Here is an 18,559-nt window from a genome sequence, read left to right on the forward strand (position 1 = left end):
TGAACCGAATGTTAATCTAGTCTGTACAAAAATTCAACAAAGGTTGTTTTTCTTGTGGAAGTTGAAAACATTCAAGGTTTGGTCCATCATGATGACCTTATTTTACAACCGTTTTCTTGAATCTGTATTGTCCTGTTGTATTGCGGCATGGTTTGGAACTATTACTTTGTCCAATAGGAACAGAAAGCCCTGCACTAGTGCAATACATTGCATTAAGCCTTTATAGTCTCATCCCAGCGGAGTTTGGATCCTTAGTCTTGGAAGATTTTTTGAAAGTCAGAACTGAGCAGTATCCAACACCAAAGACTTATCTGAGATGTCAGCGATGACAACAGTGTGTTCAATGGCATATTTTCAACAAAAAATAAACCTTTTGTAGTCTTGGCAGATGTTTTGTATCTTCTGCAGGTGATGGTGAACAGGACAGCTTGTTATTAATAACCCCCTGAATATTTAAGAAATATTAAGTACATTATTCATTGAATGTTGTTTTCCTGATATTGTTTATCAACCCCAGAAATGTATCACACATTTTTTTCATTTGTTGTTTTTTGGGGGGAAAACAACATGAATCCCACTTCTCTACAAAACATTCCTCTTTTCAAAAATGAACAGTAACAGCACTTTCTTTGAGATTTTGAAAATGTAGCTCTTTCTTTTCAATTCTTTCCTTTCCGTTTAATCTCAAGTCCTGCACTTCTTCCTGGTCTATCAGTTCTTAGTTTATCTGTCAAGGCTTTAAAAAGGGATCTAAGCCACATCAAATAAAGACTTTAATCTTCTTACAAACCAGGGCAGATTAAGACACAGTATATTTGTCATCTCACTTAAAGAGACATGGTTTAAAATTGATAAAAGATAAATACCCATAAATCAAATAGATGGATAGATTTCCGTTCCAAAAGTCTGCACAAATCTTTACAAGTGTGATTCCAAACATCCTGACATTTAAAGTTCATTCAGTTAAATAAAACAAAGGTTTTCGTATTTAATACATGGCCTTTCTGGTAAAGAGGTGATATGAAATCTATGAACAGATTTTAAAAGAATGTCTTGCTACCAATAGCTGTATTGAATAGCTTCTGAATTTGGGGAAGGTCCAGAGTTTAATTTTCTTAGGACCATGATGTGCTTTTCAAACTTATAACCACTACAAATAAAGCAGTCCTTTGGAATACCTTTCAATATATCCTTGGTTGAGCTTCTTGGTTGTAGGAGCTCAAAAGAATGCAAAACAATAACCATAATGCTTCAAGCAAGCAATGACAGAAAAACAATATGAACATCCTGAATCAAATCTCTTTTCCCAATAGAGTGGAAACCACACACATGAATAGTCAATGGGTTATAATAATTTTCTCTCAGCATTTTGCCCTAGATTTTATAAATAACCTAAGTAGTTGGGTCTTTTTACATCCAGAGGATAATACATCCTCTTTTGATATTGTGTTATTCAAAAACTGTATGAAAAATGATTTAAAGAAACATTTAAACAAAATCTTTCAAAGGAGTGAACTCAGTACTTTGCTGAAATTGTCAAACAGAAAATGTTAATGTCTGAAGTAATGTGTTGCAATGTGTCAGACAGAACATCTAGAGACAGACAATTCTTGCTTATTCTTCCCTTAGTGGCTCATAGTTACTTATATGCCTTTTGCTACCTGTGTAAAAAGGACAGTGCATATTTGCTGCACATGCTGAGAAACACTACTTTACTCAGTGGCTATGTACTGTAGGAGCTTAAATTGAACTAATTTACAAATCTATAATAATATAACTTAAAAAGTACTCTGAAATAATAAAAATGTGTCATTTTATTTAAAATATTAGTTAAGATAGAACCATTGAGCCAAATCTGAGATTGCTTTTCTGAAAAATTATTTATTTGCAGAATAAAATAAAAGTTATTTTGCCATACAAATATGATATGAAAAGGAGATTGCTTAAAACTTTACTGCAGTAAAACCTTTGCCTGTAAAACAAGACTGATATGCAATTAAATCTGAGAGAAAATTCAAATAATGTGAAGTTGAAATAATAATAAATAAACTCACCATAAACCATTTTCATCCCAAAGTGCCTTACAGTATGTATATAGTACACCACTATATCAAATCTGTTGAAGGACCCAAAGTGCCATTTCGTATTACAATAAGGGAAATAAAATATTTTAATTTCAATTCAACTGGTAAATGACTCTTAAATGGAAAAACACATTTACACATATTGTAACATTATAACTGCGAATTTCATTCGCTTTTTTCCAACTCAAAACTATCAGGGCCCAGTCTGAATCAGAATGTCATGTTATTTGTAAATCAAGGGGCTAAAAGGTGAGAGCAGTACTCATCAATGACAAAGTTCTTGTGCCACTTCATACAAAAGTCCTTTTTTTCCAATACATATCCTCTGTTTTCGGTCAGAACATTTGTCTACTCCCTTACCTTTCATTACTGTCATCAGGATAAAGAGGCATTCTTATATTCATTAATAAAACCATTCTTAAACATTCTCTATTTCTGAAAAAAAAAAAAAAAAAGAAAAAGAAAAAGAAAAAAAGTTCACTAAAGTTTACACCATCCCTAAAAATCTAATGACAAATATATCTTACATATAAAGAGAAAACTTCTCTGGCTTTTTTCAAATACTCTCCCATTATAGCACACATGTATAAATATGATAACAATATACAGTATCTATCTCAATAACCTTTACAAATTAAGACATTTTAGGGCTTAATAAAGAATATAATTTAACAGCAGAAAGCAAATGCTGCAAAAGCACTTAGAAAGAAAACATTTCTCAAACACCCCTTTGAATGCAGACCAAAAGAATGTTTTGAGAAATATCTGATATTGTTTTCACACTTAGTATAGAATTTCATTATGTATGCAATAGAATTATATGTTACTACTACTGATAAACTGGTTGGCCATGGCGTGATGTTATACATTGACATGATCCCCATAATAATAACGGATTTGGCAGGAGATATTGAGAGCATGGACAGCATGAACCAGCACCTTTGGGGACCATATTTTACCAGGGTAAATCAGAGCTTGATGATGAATTAAGCTGGTTAATTTTTTTTAACTTGATTTGAATGTGTAAAAAATGTGGCAACATTTGTTTGTGACAAAGTCAATCTATTAGTGTAGATTCCTGGAACGAACAACTACAGCAGTTTACTGGCACTGGACGAACACCTTATCTGAAATTAAGTTTGCATGAAATTAAGAGTGCCGCAACAGGCCTGTACACCCTGGAGCAAGAGAAAAATATTTTCTTTATAAAAAGAATAAAGACAAAAGGACGATCCTTCAATAGAATTACGTTTGAATTAGCACGTGGGTGGCCTACCCCACTATAAAACGGACTCCATGTTTTCACACCACTCATGATCTTCCAGGTTGTATATAAATTTAGTCCTGTTGACTTGGCTTTGACTGCTGTCTTTTCCCAGAGTGTCCAGATTCACGCTGGACGAGAACATTTCAGTGGGCGTAACATATCCCTCATTGTTTTTAATGTATTTCTTGTAGTTTCTGAGCAAAAATTGCCAGGTGGTTGTGTAGAGGAGGAAAGCGACAATCTTGAGGACTATGGTCATGCTGATGTACAGGTGTCGGTAGGTCATGTTGTCATACAACAAGCAGGCACCTTTCTCCCCGCACTCGGTGCTCCAGAAAAGGCATGTGGAGTCGATTCCCGCACCAAATATCAAAGGAGGGGGAATAAATCCTGGAAGATGGTTCATAATGCTGTGTTATATTGCATTTTGAAATTTATGTAATACATATTTAAGACAAACAGCCTTCTACTAAACATGATCTGTATTCTACCACCCCTGGAGTTCGCTAGTTCAAATCCCAGAGCGTGCTGAGTGACTCCAGTCAGGTCTCCTAAGCAACCAAATTGGCCTGGTTGCTAGGGAGGGTAGAGTCGTGGTAAGTTGAGCATGGTTGCCGTGGTGGATGGCGTGAAGCCTCCACATGCGCTATGTCTCCGTGGCAACGCGCTCAACAAACCACGTGATAAGATGCGTGGGTTGACGGTCTCAGACGCGGAGGCAACTGGGATTCATCCTCTGCCACCCGGACTGAGGCGAATCACTACACGACCACGAGGACTTAAAAAGCACATTGGGAATTGGGCATTCCAAATTGGGAGAAAAAGTAAAAAAAAAAAAAAACATGATCTGTATTAAATAATGTTATGATGGGGTTACTACTCACTTTGCAATTTATTTATTAATTGCTTTTACTTTTAAATAAAAGACCAGTTTACACCAGCATGAATTTCCAAGATGGTTCAGGCTGGTTTATGCGGGTGGACCAGCATATGTGTTGTTTACCATCAGACAAATACATTAAAACTGTTTTGAAATATCATGTATACACTGACGGAAGGCAGAAAGCAAAGTCTTTCTAGCAAGCCAGTCCACTGTCGGCCATCTTTGGAATGCTCTCGGGAGGCTATTTCCAGTCATGACACTGTAGCTCCTATCTACTTGAATGGGGAAAGACTGAAATCTCAAAAACGGTTGGCCAAAATTACGATCAAAGAACATATTTCAAGTCCGCAATAAAATTTGACAATATTGGAATCATAAATTGTGCTTCTTTACCTCAGATTACGCTAAAAACACAATTTAACCGGCTTGTACAGCTAAAGCGCATGCGCGTTCTAGAGTTGATTGACAGGTAATATCTGTATCTGTTCCACTTTCTCCCATTCATTTTAATAGAACTGGCCCGTCTCTGCTAAATAGTCTCTGGTAGAAAGTCTCTGTCATATTAATATGACCATTAAAGCTTGTAGATTTGAGAACATTTTAATTATGATAAACAGCATTTAATTGATTGACAGAAAAAAAATTGTTTTCAGCCCTGGGGAAAAACCAAATTAAGTGGCAAATTAACCTCAACTTGTCCTTCTCACACCACACTTTGAATAAGCAGCGAATCAAGGAAATTGAATCTTAAGTAGAAATGCTTCTTTTAACCCACTTTCAGTTTCAGTGAGGTAAATAGATTACCCCGAAGGCCTGCACAATATACTGTAAAACCATGAAGAGTGAAATGTATTTTCACTTGTAAATGTGGTTGTGTTGTGCTCGATATCTCACCTAACAGTCGCAGTAGCAGAAAAAGAACTCCAAGGGCATATGACTTCAGTTCTGGGCTCACAGTTCTATAAAGCAAGAGACAATTCAAGTCAATATATGGAGCAACAAAAACTAAACCAAGCACACTAACACAGTGGTTCTCCACTGCAAAAAATGCAAATAATGAAATGATTACTAACCAAATAATCATGTGAACTTGTGAAGTTTTAGAGGGAAAAATATAACACTTCCCATTAGGGATGGGATGATATGGTTATCTCACGATTCAGTTTGATTTGATATAATAACACTTAAATGACAGAAAATTTTGTTTATTTTTTGAAAAATGTTTGAGCAAAATGCACATTATAATTTCTCATCAACATAAAGTTTTTTAATACACAATATAAATGCTCAAAGTTTAAATAATAAGAGATTCTCATCAATATCTTTCTCTATAAAAAAAAAGATCACACACAAATAAGCGTTCAAAAATAGTGGGCTACAATCAGGCTGATCAGGTGCAGAACAAGCAATAGAACTGAACAAAACCTGTCCTGAAAAAGTATGTGAAAGTGTACATTTAATTTAATAATTTGTTTGTCATCACTATTATAATCACATTTCAACTTTTTAAAAATATAAAATTATACATTCTATCAATTAATATTATTTTATGAAATTGTACATATAAAATTATATGAGCTTTCACTGTTTCAAATTATGTGTACACTTTACAAGTGATAACATTGAGTTTACATTCATTTGTATAACATGCACTAAAACAGCACTGTCAATTTAAGAGACCATCGTGCATCTCACAGACTTGCACAGTGTTCCGGTTTATTAATGACAGAGAAGTCTCAGTTTTTTTATTGCTTCTGTGCTAAGTGTGATTGAAATGTATGTTTCTTTGTAGTTTTTTATCTGACTGCAGAAAACAGAAAGTGTGTTAAAAGACAAATTTTGCAATGAATGTGGAGTGTGTGAATGTCATCTTTGATGGACACACATTACACAGAAAAAAAAAGTTCTATTTTAATCTCAAACACTTTTCAACAAAACAAGGTGATCTTCAAAAGCTAAATTCAAGCACTTTAAGCACGTCAAGGACCTTGTGCGAACCTGTAAACAGTATAAAAAAAATAAATAAAAAAATAAAAAAAACTCAGTAGGGGTAAAATCGAAGCGAATAGATATATCATGATGTTTGACGGCTCATTTCATTTATTATCACATGGACAGAAACAATGTTGCAAATTTCTAAATATTGAGTTCGGCCTTGATATGGTTCGTAATTTTTTTTATTGTGAAATACTGAAATACGATTTATCATCCCATCCCTACTTCCCATACCTTTTGCTATTAACTTTCAATCAAATGCTATAATATTTTGGCGCACATTCATCTGTTACTTGGAAGAAGTTAGTCAATGTCCTTATCCTTTAAAACCATGAACAAAAACTATGCAAGGTAAAAGAAAATATGACCCAGACTACATTAAATGTGGATTAATTTGCACCAGGATAAACTACAATGTATTTCAGAACAAACAAACAAACAAACAAACAAACAAACAAACAAACAAACAAATAAATAAACATCAATGATGTCCAATATAAAATCTGGTTCCTGGAGCAAAATGAGTTTATCTAACAAAAACAACAAATAACGATTGCATAAACATTGTGCATCAAGGATACGGGTCCTCTTATTATCATCACACTAACACTTTCATCCTGGTTTTGTTCTCTTAGTTGAGTGAGTACATCTGGTGAGAGCTGAGTTACCTAATGAGAATGATGACAGAGGGAGTCTGGGCCATGGCGCCAATCATACTGCAGGCACAGATCACACACAGGAAGGTGAGGAAGGCCTCTTTGCAGCCGGGGCGAGGACATTTGCCTGGCACAGCTGTGGCGAAGTCAAGGTATCCAGAGATGCACGCACAGCCTGTCAGGTTCTGTAAACACAATGAAGGAAAAACATACAAATTCACAATCACTTCACATCCAGCAAATACTCTATAGTGAGAAAAAACAATACCAGGTTCAAAACAAGAAATCAACTTCATTATTTATTCATTATATATTCTACTCCTAAACTACAACACAATCCATAATACAATAATAATAATCCATATCAAAATCTTATTCTGCAGTTTTAAATGTTGCAGTAATCATTCAGCATTAAAACAAAAATCATTATCTTATTTAAAGTATTTTTGTATTGTTTACCAGTAAAAATGTCTAAACATCTGCAGAACAAGATACATTGACATGCTATGTGTATTGAAAGACTATGTAAAAAAAAGGGAAGGTATTAAAATTTGTTTTCAGAAAAAGCGTTGAATAAAGTTTGTATTTCTTACCCCATTGGAATTTTTTTCTTGTTTTTAAAAGTGAAAATAACGTATGTTGGATTTATGCTTGATCTAGATTAGGAACTTAGATCAAGATTTTCTGATAATGACTCTTAAGGGTTAGTTCACCCAAAAATTTAATTCTCTCATCATTTACTCACCCTCATGCCATCCCAGATAACTGGGACTTTCCCTGGGACATCCCAGACTTTCTTTCTTCTGCTGAACACAAATGAAAATTTTAGAAGAATATATCAGCTCTCAAGGTCCATACAATGCAAGTTAATGGGTACCAAAATTTTGAAGGTAAAAAGCAAATAAAGGCAGCATAAAAGTAATCCACATGACTCCAGTGGTAGAATCCATGTCTTCAGAAGTGATATGAGAAGTGTGGATGAGATTCAGATCAATGTTTAAATCCTTTTTTACTATTAATCTCCACTTTCACATTCTTCTTTTATTTTTGGTGATTTGCATTCTTCATGCATATCACCACCTACTGGGTAGGGAAGAGATTTATAATAAAAAAGGACTTAAATATTGTTATCAAATCGCTACTGAAGATATAGATTAAACCACTGGATGTTTATGGATTATTTTTATGCTGCCTTTATCTGCATTTTGGAGCTTAATTTTTGGTCACTATTCACTTGCATTGTGAGGACCTACAGAGCTGAGATATTCTTCTAAAAATATAATTTGTGTTCTGCAGAAGAAAGATAGTGAGGTTGAGTAAATTATGATAGACTTTTCATGTTTGGATGAATTATCCCTTTAATATCTAATGAATATTTGCTATTCAAGTACATTTATCTTGTTTAAAGATATTTAAATATTTGTACTGGAAAACAAGAAGAAAATATTGATTAAGAATTTTTATATTTTGCTGTGACTCCTAATTGAGTCATTAACAGCTGTCTACACTTGCTACATGAAAATCCAGCGTCTGACTCTGCACTATGGAGATTGATGCACCCAGGACCCCTGGTAGAAACATGGTCATTAAACCTACCAGTTGGTATATTCATGTCGGGAGCCAGCACTCAATTACAATAATGGTTGTGACTGTTGTCTTGGATTCATCTATTCCAGTTTGAACCATTTACTTTGTATGGTAATGAGTGCAGGGGCCCATATTGCAGAGCCCATTAAGATGCCTGACAGGCAGAACACTGTGTCCTTTCCAACATACTGTATGCCTGATGAGTGATGTAGGCTTCAGATCTAATGACCCACGCTGGACATTTGCTGTCCAGGAAATGAGAGGATAGGAGGGCGAGAGAGGAAAACAGACAGAAAGAATATGGCAGTGAACAGGATAGAGAGAAAGAAAGAAATAAAGGGACACAACCAGACAAACGTTGGTGTGTAAATGAGATGGCTAATGACCTGTGAGAGAGATGTTTGTCCAGTGCTGATGGCATTTCTGCAGCCAGCGAAACAGGAGGACAAGTAGGTCACACCATTGGAGCCACAAACGGGGCTAACAGATGAAGTGTAGCAGTTACAATGACTCATGCAGGGGGCTTCCGGTGTCTGGCCTACTTGAAGTGTCCTACACACACACACACACACGCACGCACGCACGCACGCACACACACACACACCTGTTTGAATCAGAGTTCTTTTGTGTTATACAGTACATTTAATGTATTTAGTGTGATTTATCATAAACCAGGATTAACATTACTCTTTGTTTGTTTGACAGCTTACTAATGGAGATATCAGCAGGCCCAGACAAAATCTGCAGATTTATTTTTATTTTTTTCATATTTTCAGCACCAATGTTGGGGGAAAAATAATCTTTGAAATGGATTTAAATATGGAGCTGATAGTACTCCACACTTATTGGTATCTGAATGCATTATCAATTAGCCAAAATATTTAATGAACAAACAAGCAACATGCAGGGAACTTTGTGAAAGACAGGCCATAGAATTCTTCAGAAATATGCAGAGATTTCAGAGTTGTGTGTGTGCAGACTGCATGAGGGCCTAGATATTACAATGTAAAAAATGTTAATGTAAAATAATATGTACTTAATATATCTAAATGAACTGGTTTTATATATATTATTTAATATGTATATATATATATATATATATATACATATATATATACATATATATATATATATATATATATATATATATATAACTGTAAAAATCTAAATCTAAACCTGACTGACTAAATCAACCTGAGTGCATCACATCAGGTTACTAGTTTATACCACAAAAGTAATTTTACATAGTAAGTAGAGTCAGGTCAGGTAAAAATAGCTCATGAAGCAAAAAACTGCACATATCCACTTTTTAAAGTGTAGATTGGTATGTAGGACATTGATTTCTTTTTCATGCAGTTCTCTCCTACTCTTCTGCAATACCAAATATTCAAAACTGATCTAAAAAATCTAGGGAAATGCATAACCCAACTCCTCTTCTGATACACATAAACACTGAAATAATAGAGGTTTCAGACTATGTCATCCTCTACCATCTCTGCAAGGGCTGCCAGAAAAAAATAACAAGGCTGCGAGGAGAAAAAGGCAGCTAAGCCGTCCGTACTCGTTGCCATAGGCGACGGTCACCCCAGCGACAGGTCCTGTGTCACAGCCCAGGAAGAGGAAAGACACGTAACAGGCAGTGGAGATCAAATTGACCAGCATGGCCATACGGATCGCTCCCAGAGCAGACAGGTTCAGTTTCTTCACCAGAAAACCACCCAAAAATATACCCAGACAGGCACATGGAATAGCTGTCATCCCTGTTTATGGAGAGAATGGAGGCAGAATAAGATGTGTTATGTAAAATAAATCTTTACTATGTAGTTATATCCTTATCTTTGTACTCTTATGAGCAGTTCTAGAGCTTTTTTTCTCCCCAAGATAAAACGTTTTTGCTGTATTGTTCCTCATTTGAAAGTTGCTTTTGATAAAAATGTTTGCTAAATGAATAAATGTAAATTATATCATAATAAATAATAATTTGTATAATTTCATGTTTACTGTATCTGTGTCAAAGATAATTGTCTGGGTGTTTAAATACAGTAAAGTCCAAAAGTATGAGACCGTATGGAAAATCTGGGATTAATAATCTAATTTAAACATGGAAATAAAAAAACAGTTTTAGGATTTTCAAAAATGTAAAACAAAGAAATGTTATGATAAATTGGTCAAATGAATGAGTAATATTTATGATTCTGCACTGTTACAAGGTGAGTAATCAAATGAGAAAATCGTCATGGTTACTGGTGTAACCTCCGTTCCCTGATGGAGGGAACGAGACGTTGGTGTCGATGTAGTGACACTAGGGGTCACTCTTGGGAGCCCGAGACACCTCTGGTCTTTGATAAAAGGCCAATGAAAATTGGCGAGTGGTATTTGCATGCCACTCCCCCGAACATACGGGTATAAAAGGAGCTGGTATGCAACCACTCATTCAGGTTTTACGCTGAGGAGCCGATATAAGGTCCGGCCATTTCAGCGGGTAGTTCAGCGTTGTGGCAGGAGGGACCAACGTCTCGTTCCCTCCATCAGGGAACGGAGGTTACACCAGTAACCATGACGTTCCCTATCTGTCACTCACTCGACGTTGGTGTCGATGTAGTGACACTAGGGGTCCCTATACAAAACGCCACAAGGCTGAACTGTGTTACGTGAACTGGCGGTGTGTGGTGGGCAGACTTGCTGTGTGCCTCATAGCCAGCACACCAGGTCGACACGTAACCTCCCCCAACACAGTTATGAGTGTCGAACGGCCCTTTTTGGGGACAAGTCGACTACCCAGAGATAGAGACAGGCTTAACCCAGTCATGGCCTCTTTCCCCTTCTCTTTTTCCACTCCCTAAAAAAGAAGGGGGATTATCCGACTGGGCCACCAGGTCTAGTCGGGGGGTGTCCCTCCCAAGGGGAGGACACCGCGGAGACCACACCTCGCCCCAAGAGAGGGGGGGATATTTAAGTGGAAGAATACATCACATGGTCTTTCCAACCATGTGGAGAGCCTTCAAGGTAGATCCTACCCAATGGGGGAGGAGTTACTACAAACATGGAGACTGAGGGGCTCTGCGCAAGGAAGACGCAGTTTGCCAGTAGGGAAACGAACTAGCGGAAGATATAGATCGCATGGGGTTAGCCTTACAGGGAACCGCCACATGCGGAGCACCTACCCCAGAACCGGGCTCTTAGTTAGCGCGTGTACTGGGCCGGCAGCGAGTCTCTCCGAAAACTCGACTGCCACAGGGCTCGGAGGAAGTCAACCAGGGAACAACTTTTGTGAACACTACTGGGAATTAACAGCGCACGTCTTCAGCTCAAAAGGAGGTGGAAGGTGCTATGTGCAAGCGATACACCCGGCCGGCTATCCCGGGCTTATCCGCTTGTGTTGCGTGCCACTACCTGGGACGAAACCGGTTCCACCCGGAGGTTGTAGAACCTTGCAAAGGTGTTGGGTGTTGCCCAGCCCGCTGCTCTGCAATGTCTGTTAGAGAGGCACCTCTGGCCAGGGCCCAAGAAGCCGCTACACCATGGGTAGAATGGGCTCGTAGCCCTACTGGGGGCGGCATGTTTTGGGCGAGACATGCCATAGTTATGGCGTCAATGAGCCAGTGGGCGATCCTCTGCTTGGAGACAGTGCTTCCTTTCCGCTGTACACCAAAGCAGACAAAGAGCTGCTCAGAGATTCTAAAGCTCTGCGTGCGATCCAAATAGATGCGTAAAGCGCGCACCGGACACAGCAACGACAGGGCTGGGTCTGCCTCCTCCTGGGGCAGCGCTTGCAGGTTCACCACCTGGTCCCTAAAAGGAGTGGTGGGAGCCTTGGGCACATAGCCCGGTCGGGGGTCTCAGGATCACGTGAGAATAGCCCGGACCGAACTCCAGGCACGTTTCGCTGACAGAGAACGCTTGCAGGTCACCTACCCTCTTGATGGAAGTGAGCGCAGTCAGGAGGGCAGTCTTCAAGGAGAGTGCCTTAAGCCCGGCTGACTGCAAAACTCAAAGGGGGCTCTCTGTAGACCCTGAAAAACTACAGAGGTCCGATGAGGGAACAAGGCGTGGCCTGGAGGGATTCAGCCTCCTGGCGCCTCTTAGGAACCTGATGATCAGATCATGCTTCCCTAAGGACTCACCGTCGACTGCGTCATGGTGTGCTGCTATGGCAGCAACGTACACCTTCAAGGTGGAAGGGGACAGCCTCCCTTCCAACCTCTCTTGCAGGAAGGAAAGCACTGATCTGACTGCGCACCTCTGGGGGTCTTCCTGATGGGAAGAACACCCCTTAGCGAACAGACACCACTTAAAGGCATACAGGTGCCTCGTAGAGGGAGCCCTAGCCTGAGTGAACATGTCTACCAGCTTAGGTCTTCCGCGTCCCGTCCAGGGGCCAGACATGGAGATTCCAGAGGTCTGGGCGCGGGTGCCGGATGGTGCCCCTTCCCTGAGAAAGAAGGGCCTTTCTCAGGGGAATTTGCCCGGGGGGAGCTGTCACGAGGAGCGTGAGGTCCGAGCACCACGTCTGGGCGGGCCAGTAGGGTGCTTACCAGGACGACCTTCTCCTCGTCCTCCCTGATCTTGCACAGGGTCTGTGCGAGCAGGCTCACTGGGGAAAACGCATATTTGCGAATGCCAGGGGACCAGCTGTGTGCCAGCGCGTCTATGCCGAGGAAGGCCTCGGTGAGGGCGTACCAGAGCGGGCAGTGGGAGGATTCTTGGGAGGCGAACAGGTGCACCTGTGCCTGACTGAATCGACTCCAAATCAGCTGGACCACCTGAAGGTGGAGTCTCCACTCTCCCTTGAGGGTAACCTGTTGTTACGGCGCGTCTGCCAAAGTGTTGAGGTTGCCCGGGATGTGAATGGCTTGCAGCGACTTGGTGCTGCTAACTCCGTTGGAGGAGACGGCGGGCGAGTTATGACATACAGCGGGAGCGCAGACCGCCTTGGCGGTCGGTCCAAGGGCTGAAAAGACGGTGACAGACCGACGTAATGGCCACGCGGTGTGTCCCGTGGCGCCATGCCCGTCTCGGGACTCGAGTCTGAAGCCAGTGCTGAAGCGGCCTCATATGCATCAACCCAAGCGGGGTGGCCACCGCCGAGGACGCCATATGCCCCAGGAGCCTCTGAAAATGTTTCAGTGGAACCGCTGTTTTCTGTTTGAACGCCTTCAAACAGGCCAGCACCGACTGGGCGCGCTCGTTCGTAAGGTGCGCCGTCAAGGAGACTGAGTCCAACTCCAAACTGAGAAAAGAGATGCTCTGAACCGGGAGGGCTTGCTCTTTTCCCAGCTGACCCGAAGCCCTAGTCGGCTGAGGTGTGAGAGCACCAGGTCCCTGTGTGCGCATAACCCGTCTCGAGAGTGAGCTAGGATTAGCCAGTCGTCGAGATAGTTGAGAATGCGAATGCCCACCTCCCTTAACGGGGCAAGGGCAGCCTCTGCGATCTTCATAAAGATGCGAGGAGACAGGGACAGGCCGAAAGGGAGGACTTGTACCGATACGCCTGACCCTTGAACGCAAACCGCAGGAAGGGTCTGTGTCGAGGAAGGATCGAGACGTGAAAGTACGCATCCTTCGGGTCTACCGCCGCGAACCAATCTTGATGCCGGACGCTCGCTAGAATGCGTCTTTGCATCAGCATCTTGAACGGGAGTCTGTGTAAGGCCCGGTTCAGTACTCGCAGGTCCAAGATTGGCCGCAACCCACCGCCTTTTTTCGGTACAATGAAGTAGGGGCTGTAAAACCCCTTCTTCATCTCGGCTGGAGGGACAGGTTCTATCGCGTCCTTCCGTAGGAGGGTAGCGATCTCCGCGCAAGGTAGCAGCGTTTCCATCTTTCACCAAGGTGAAGTGGACACCGCTGGACCTGGGCGGATGCCCAGCGAAGTGAATCGTGCAGCCGAGTCGGACGGTCCGGACCAGCCCTCGCGACGGACTGGAAAGCGCAAGCCATGCATCCGAGTTCCGCGCAAGGGGGACCAAAGGGACAACGTCATCGGATGTACCAGCGGGTGGGGCCTCGCGGCGGGGCGGAGCTTGAGATGCCACACCACATCGTGGCCGTGCTGAGTCCGAGGACATCGAAGCACTTACCTGGCTCCTTGTGACCACCCCCGGAACAGCCTGGGACGGGGGAGGAAGAGGCCTGTCCTCATGACCCGTGGAGACTGTCACATCGGGGGCGGATTTGTGCCACAGCTGGGCGCTCAGGGCGGGAGACCGCCGCTGGAGCGCCAACCTGCCAAATGGAGTGGTGGACGGTGGTCGTGATGCCAGCCGTACACACTGAATATGTGACCCAGGGAACAAGGAAACCACTCTTGCGGAGCTCTTGAGTACTGCAGCCACTTGGGCATGCAGCACAATTAAATGCAAAAGGTAACAAAAAGAAGATCTGCTTACCAGCTCCAGAGCAGCGGGTTTCGTTGTCCCTGGGTCGCCCGTCTCAGGGGCGCTTCGAAGACCTCCGTGGGTTCTTCGGTGCCGGCTGTGAGACGGGTGGCGTCGGCTTCCTGCGGTAGGCTCCACGCCGGGGCCGGGCCGGAGGGGCGGGCTGCGGCGGAGCCGGTGCAGTCACCGCAGGGGGACGCCCTCGGCGATGAGTAGATGGGGGGATCTTGAGCCACGCCGGGGCAGGACAAGCCGGCTAGCATCCATCTACTGCTCTACCATCGAGAACTGCTGGGCAAAGTCCTCGACGGTGTCGCCGAATAGGCCCACCTGGAAAATGGGGGCAGCAAGGAATCGTGTCCTGTCGGCCTCACCCATCTCGACCAGGTTGAGCCAAAGGTGGCGCTCCTGGACCACTAGTGTGGCCATCGTCCGCCGGGGAGACCGCGCCGTGACCTCCGTCGCTCGGAGAGCGAGGTCGGTCGCCGAGCGCAGTTCCTGCATCAATCCCGGGGCGGAACTACCCTCGTGCAGTTCCTTTAGCGCCTTGGCGGACTTGCAGGAGAGCCATGGCGTGCAGGGCGGAGGCGGCTTGTCCAGCAGCGCCGTAGGCTTTGACCGTCAGAGACGACGTAAACCTACAGGCCTTGGACAGGGCTTTGGGCACCCACGCCAGGTGGCGGCGCTCTGCGGGCATAGGTGCCCCGCGAGCGCCTTTATCCACCGGGGGATTGCCGAATAACCCTTGGCCGCCCCACCATCGAGGATAGTGAGAGCGGGGAAGCTGAAAAGATCGGGACCGGGCAGTAAAAGGTGCCTCCCGTGACCTTGTCAGCTCTTCATGCACTTCCAGGAAGAAAGGAACGGGGCGGGGCGTGGCTTTGAGTGGCGCCGCGAGCCCAGGAACCAATCACAGAGCCGCGAGGGTTCAGGGAAGAGCGGTGAAATCCACTCTAACCGACGCTCGCGGCTGTCCGGGAAAGCATGTCGTCATCTCCGCGTCAGCCTGTGACTGGGCGATCGACCCCGAAGGGAGGAGCCCAGCCGAGGCTTCCGACTGGACGAGCCCGCTCTCCGATGCTGCGCTCGAGAGCTCATCACTTTCGCGGGCTCCGAATAAGAGGTCGAACTCGCCGTGAGACGAGCTGGCGGACTCACCCGGAAGCCCGATCGGGGCAGACGAGCGTGCTGGGGAATGGGAGGTCCGCGGGGGAATACCCGGCGGAGGCGGTCCCATTGGGGTCCCCAAATTGCCCCCAGTGCTAGCCGCGCTGGCCTCAAACCCGTGGGTAAAAGGACCGAGGCGGGAGCCTCTGGGGTGGCTCGCTTCCTTACGAAGGCGAGCCGCGACCGCAACGTTGCCATGGACACATTCTCGCAATGAGAATGTGACCATCCACGAACGCTGTCTCCACGTGAGCAGTGCCCAGACACGAAAGACAGTGATCGTGACCGTTAGAAGGCGAGAGATAACGAGCACAACCAGGAATAACACACAATCGGAAAAGCATCTTTAAAAAGACGTGTCTTTAAAAAGACGTTCCGTGTGTGCGCTCTTTTAGAGAAATATATACTCTTTTAGAGGGGAAAAATGCTCTTTCAGAAAATATACTCTCTAGTTTTTCTGCCGAAGCGCCCAGGGGCATTCTCTGCAGTGCACCAGTGCAGAGGAGGGAGAAGCCGCTGAAATGCGCCGTCAGATCCAGCAGGTGAATGAACAGTAGTATTCAGCTCAATGAGCATGACCGTTCGGCTCCGAAGAGAAAATCTGAATGAGTGGTTGCATACCAGCTCCTTTTATACCCGTATGTTCGGGGGAGTGGCATGCAAATACCACTCGCCAATTTTCATTGGCCTTTTATCAAAGACCAGAGGTGTCTCGGGCTCCCAAGAGTGACCCCTAGTGTCACTACATCGACACCAACGTCGAGTGAGTGACAGATAGGGAACTGCCCATGTTAACTCTTTGTACAAAAGTCTTCCATTGAAGCACACAAGATGCTCTTTGGAACATTCTCAAATCATGCTGAAATGACACGGATCATCAGGTTTTGCATAAACTTGTGAATCCCTTGCCAGTTCGAGTGCATGTTCTTAAAAAGGGGACTTCCCAAATACCCAGAAGTTTTGAAATTCATGTTGTTTTCCATTAAAATTTTCACTTAAATTGTTATGCTCATAATACATTTAGAATGAAAACTAATTGTATCAATTTTGAAAATTGCAAAATAGAAACATTTTCACTAGTGTTCTCAGACTTCTGAATCTGTATGTTATACACACCCAACAGCTGGTTAGCAGAGGTGGTGGTGAGGTTGAACTGTTGCTCCAGATATTTTCCCAGAAAGGCAGCAAAGCCAGCAACAACAGCAATCTCCATGCAGGCAGCTAAGATAATACATGTGAACACCGGGTTTGACAGCAGATGCTTAGTCACCTTGGGAATAACTGGAGAAAAAAAAGAGCCCGAAATGAGGAACAGAGAGACAGTGAATGTGGAAGAGAGAGAGAGAGAGAAAGTGAGAGAGAGAGAGGGAGAAAGAATTCAGTGAGTGATCAGCTTATTCATATAAAAGACAGAGTAACCACTGCCTAGCCTAGTCTAGCCTATAGCATTTATCCATTAAAAGTAAGACCCCATGAAATTATTTGACGAGCGAAGTTTCTGTTCTGTGTTGATGTATTTCCTATTGAAACAGGAATTTTGGGCAGGACATTTTGAAGGGATATTTTTTTAAATAGCCAAGAGGCTTTAGATGCGTCATAGCCGTGCACCATGATTTGCAACTTTTTGGTAAGTTTCAGATGATATTAGGGGATGGGACACTGTCATTCTAGAGAGCAATTTATTTGACAAAAACCTATATCGTGAGTCATCAATAGTTGTGTATATCTGCTAAAAGAATATTTTGTCAACATACAAAACCAATATAAAAGTTCTCAAAGCAAATGCACATGCACTAAAAGCCACAAAACTCGATTTCATGGGGTCTTTAAGATGAACATTTGGTGGACTGCTAGTTTCTAGACCATAAATGAAAAAAAATAGATGATAAATTATCTATTCAGCTGGCATTCACCCCCTAATTTCCTGTTTCCTTTCTACAGTACTACAGAGCTACACACATTCTGAGGAGCTGTCATTTTGATTGAGATGTTGGATGGATATGACTGAAATATCATGACGGAGACTGTGTTCAGGCCAGATGGCATAACCTTGCAAAATACGTCTTCCATGTTCAACAAAACAGCTGCCTACATTGTTGCCATGCCATGCTATTAAGCCTGTGCACTGTGCTCTAGTAATGCCTCACGTCAGCTAATATGTAATCAGATTTTACATGACTGATGGCTGCTATTTTATAAAATGAGAGCCTTATATGTGGATAATACAAGCATAACAATTACTGTATTTGCAGACAAACAGAAATGACACCAGAACAGCAGCATGAACCCAGAGAGTGACAGTTAGTATGCCAAAAGTCTTAAAGCTCCTTTTCCCTCTCTTCTTCTCTGCTTGTTGCTCAAACAGAAAAAAAGAGGTTAAAATCTCTGCTAATTATTTGTAATTAATGGGTTACGGCTGCTGGTGTTTTTAGAGTTCAGCCCTTTACTCCTCTTGTTTTCTTGTGTTTGGCTGGAATTATACCTCAAAAGCTTGACTAACACTGTGTTCTAATCAAGCGCTATGCGCAACCCCTCTTAGGTTC

The 18,559-nt window shown here is 42.9% G+C and overlaps 1 protein-coding gene across 2 annotated transcripts in view; it reads right to left on the reverse strand.

The window, feature by feature from the left end:
• Positions 1–772: 772 nt before the first annotated feature.
• Positions 773–18,559, reverse strand: part of LOC127417420 (solute carrier organic anion transporter family member 3A1-like) — an 84,019-nt gene continuing 66,232 nt past the window's right edge. The window contains exons 5-10 of one of the 2 annotated variants that reach the window (XM_051657468.1): positions 17,133–17,297; positions 10,034–10,232; positions 8,859–9,024; positions 6,898–7,070; positions 5,129–5,193; positions 773–3,741 (exon numbers count right to left, since the gene is read on the reverse strand). In XM_051657468.1, the coding sequence (XP_051513428.1) occupies positions 3,365–3,741; positions 5,129–5,193; positions 6,898–7,070; positions 8,859–9,024; positions 10,034–10,232; positions 17,133–17,297 (1,145 nt within the window). In that variant the 3' untranslated portion in view covers positions 773–3,364. The other variant, XM_051657469.1, reaches the window with a different exon arrangement.

Source organism: Myxocyprinus asiaticus, chromosome 26 (assembly GCF_019703515.2).
Source record: "Myxocyprinus asiaticus isolate MX2 ecotype Aquarium Trade chromosome 26, UBuf_Myxa_2, whole genome shotgun sequence".
Taxonomy (NCBI): domain Eukaryota; kingdom Metazoa; phylum Chordata; class Actinopteri; order Cypriniformes; family Catostomidae; genus Myxocyprinus; species Myxocyprinus asiaticus.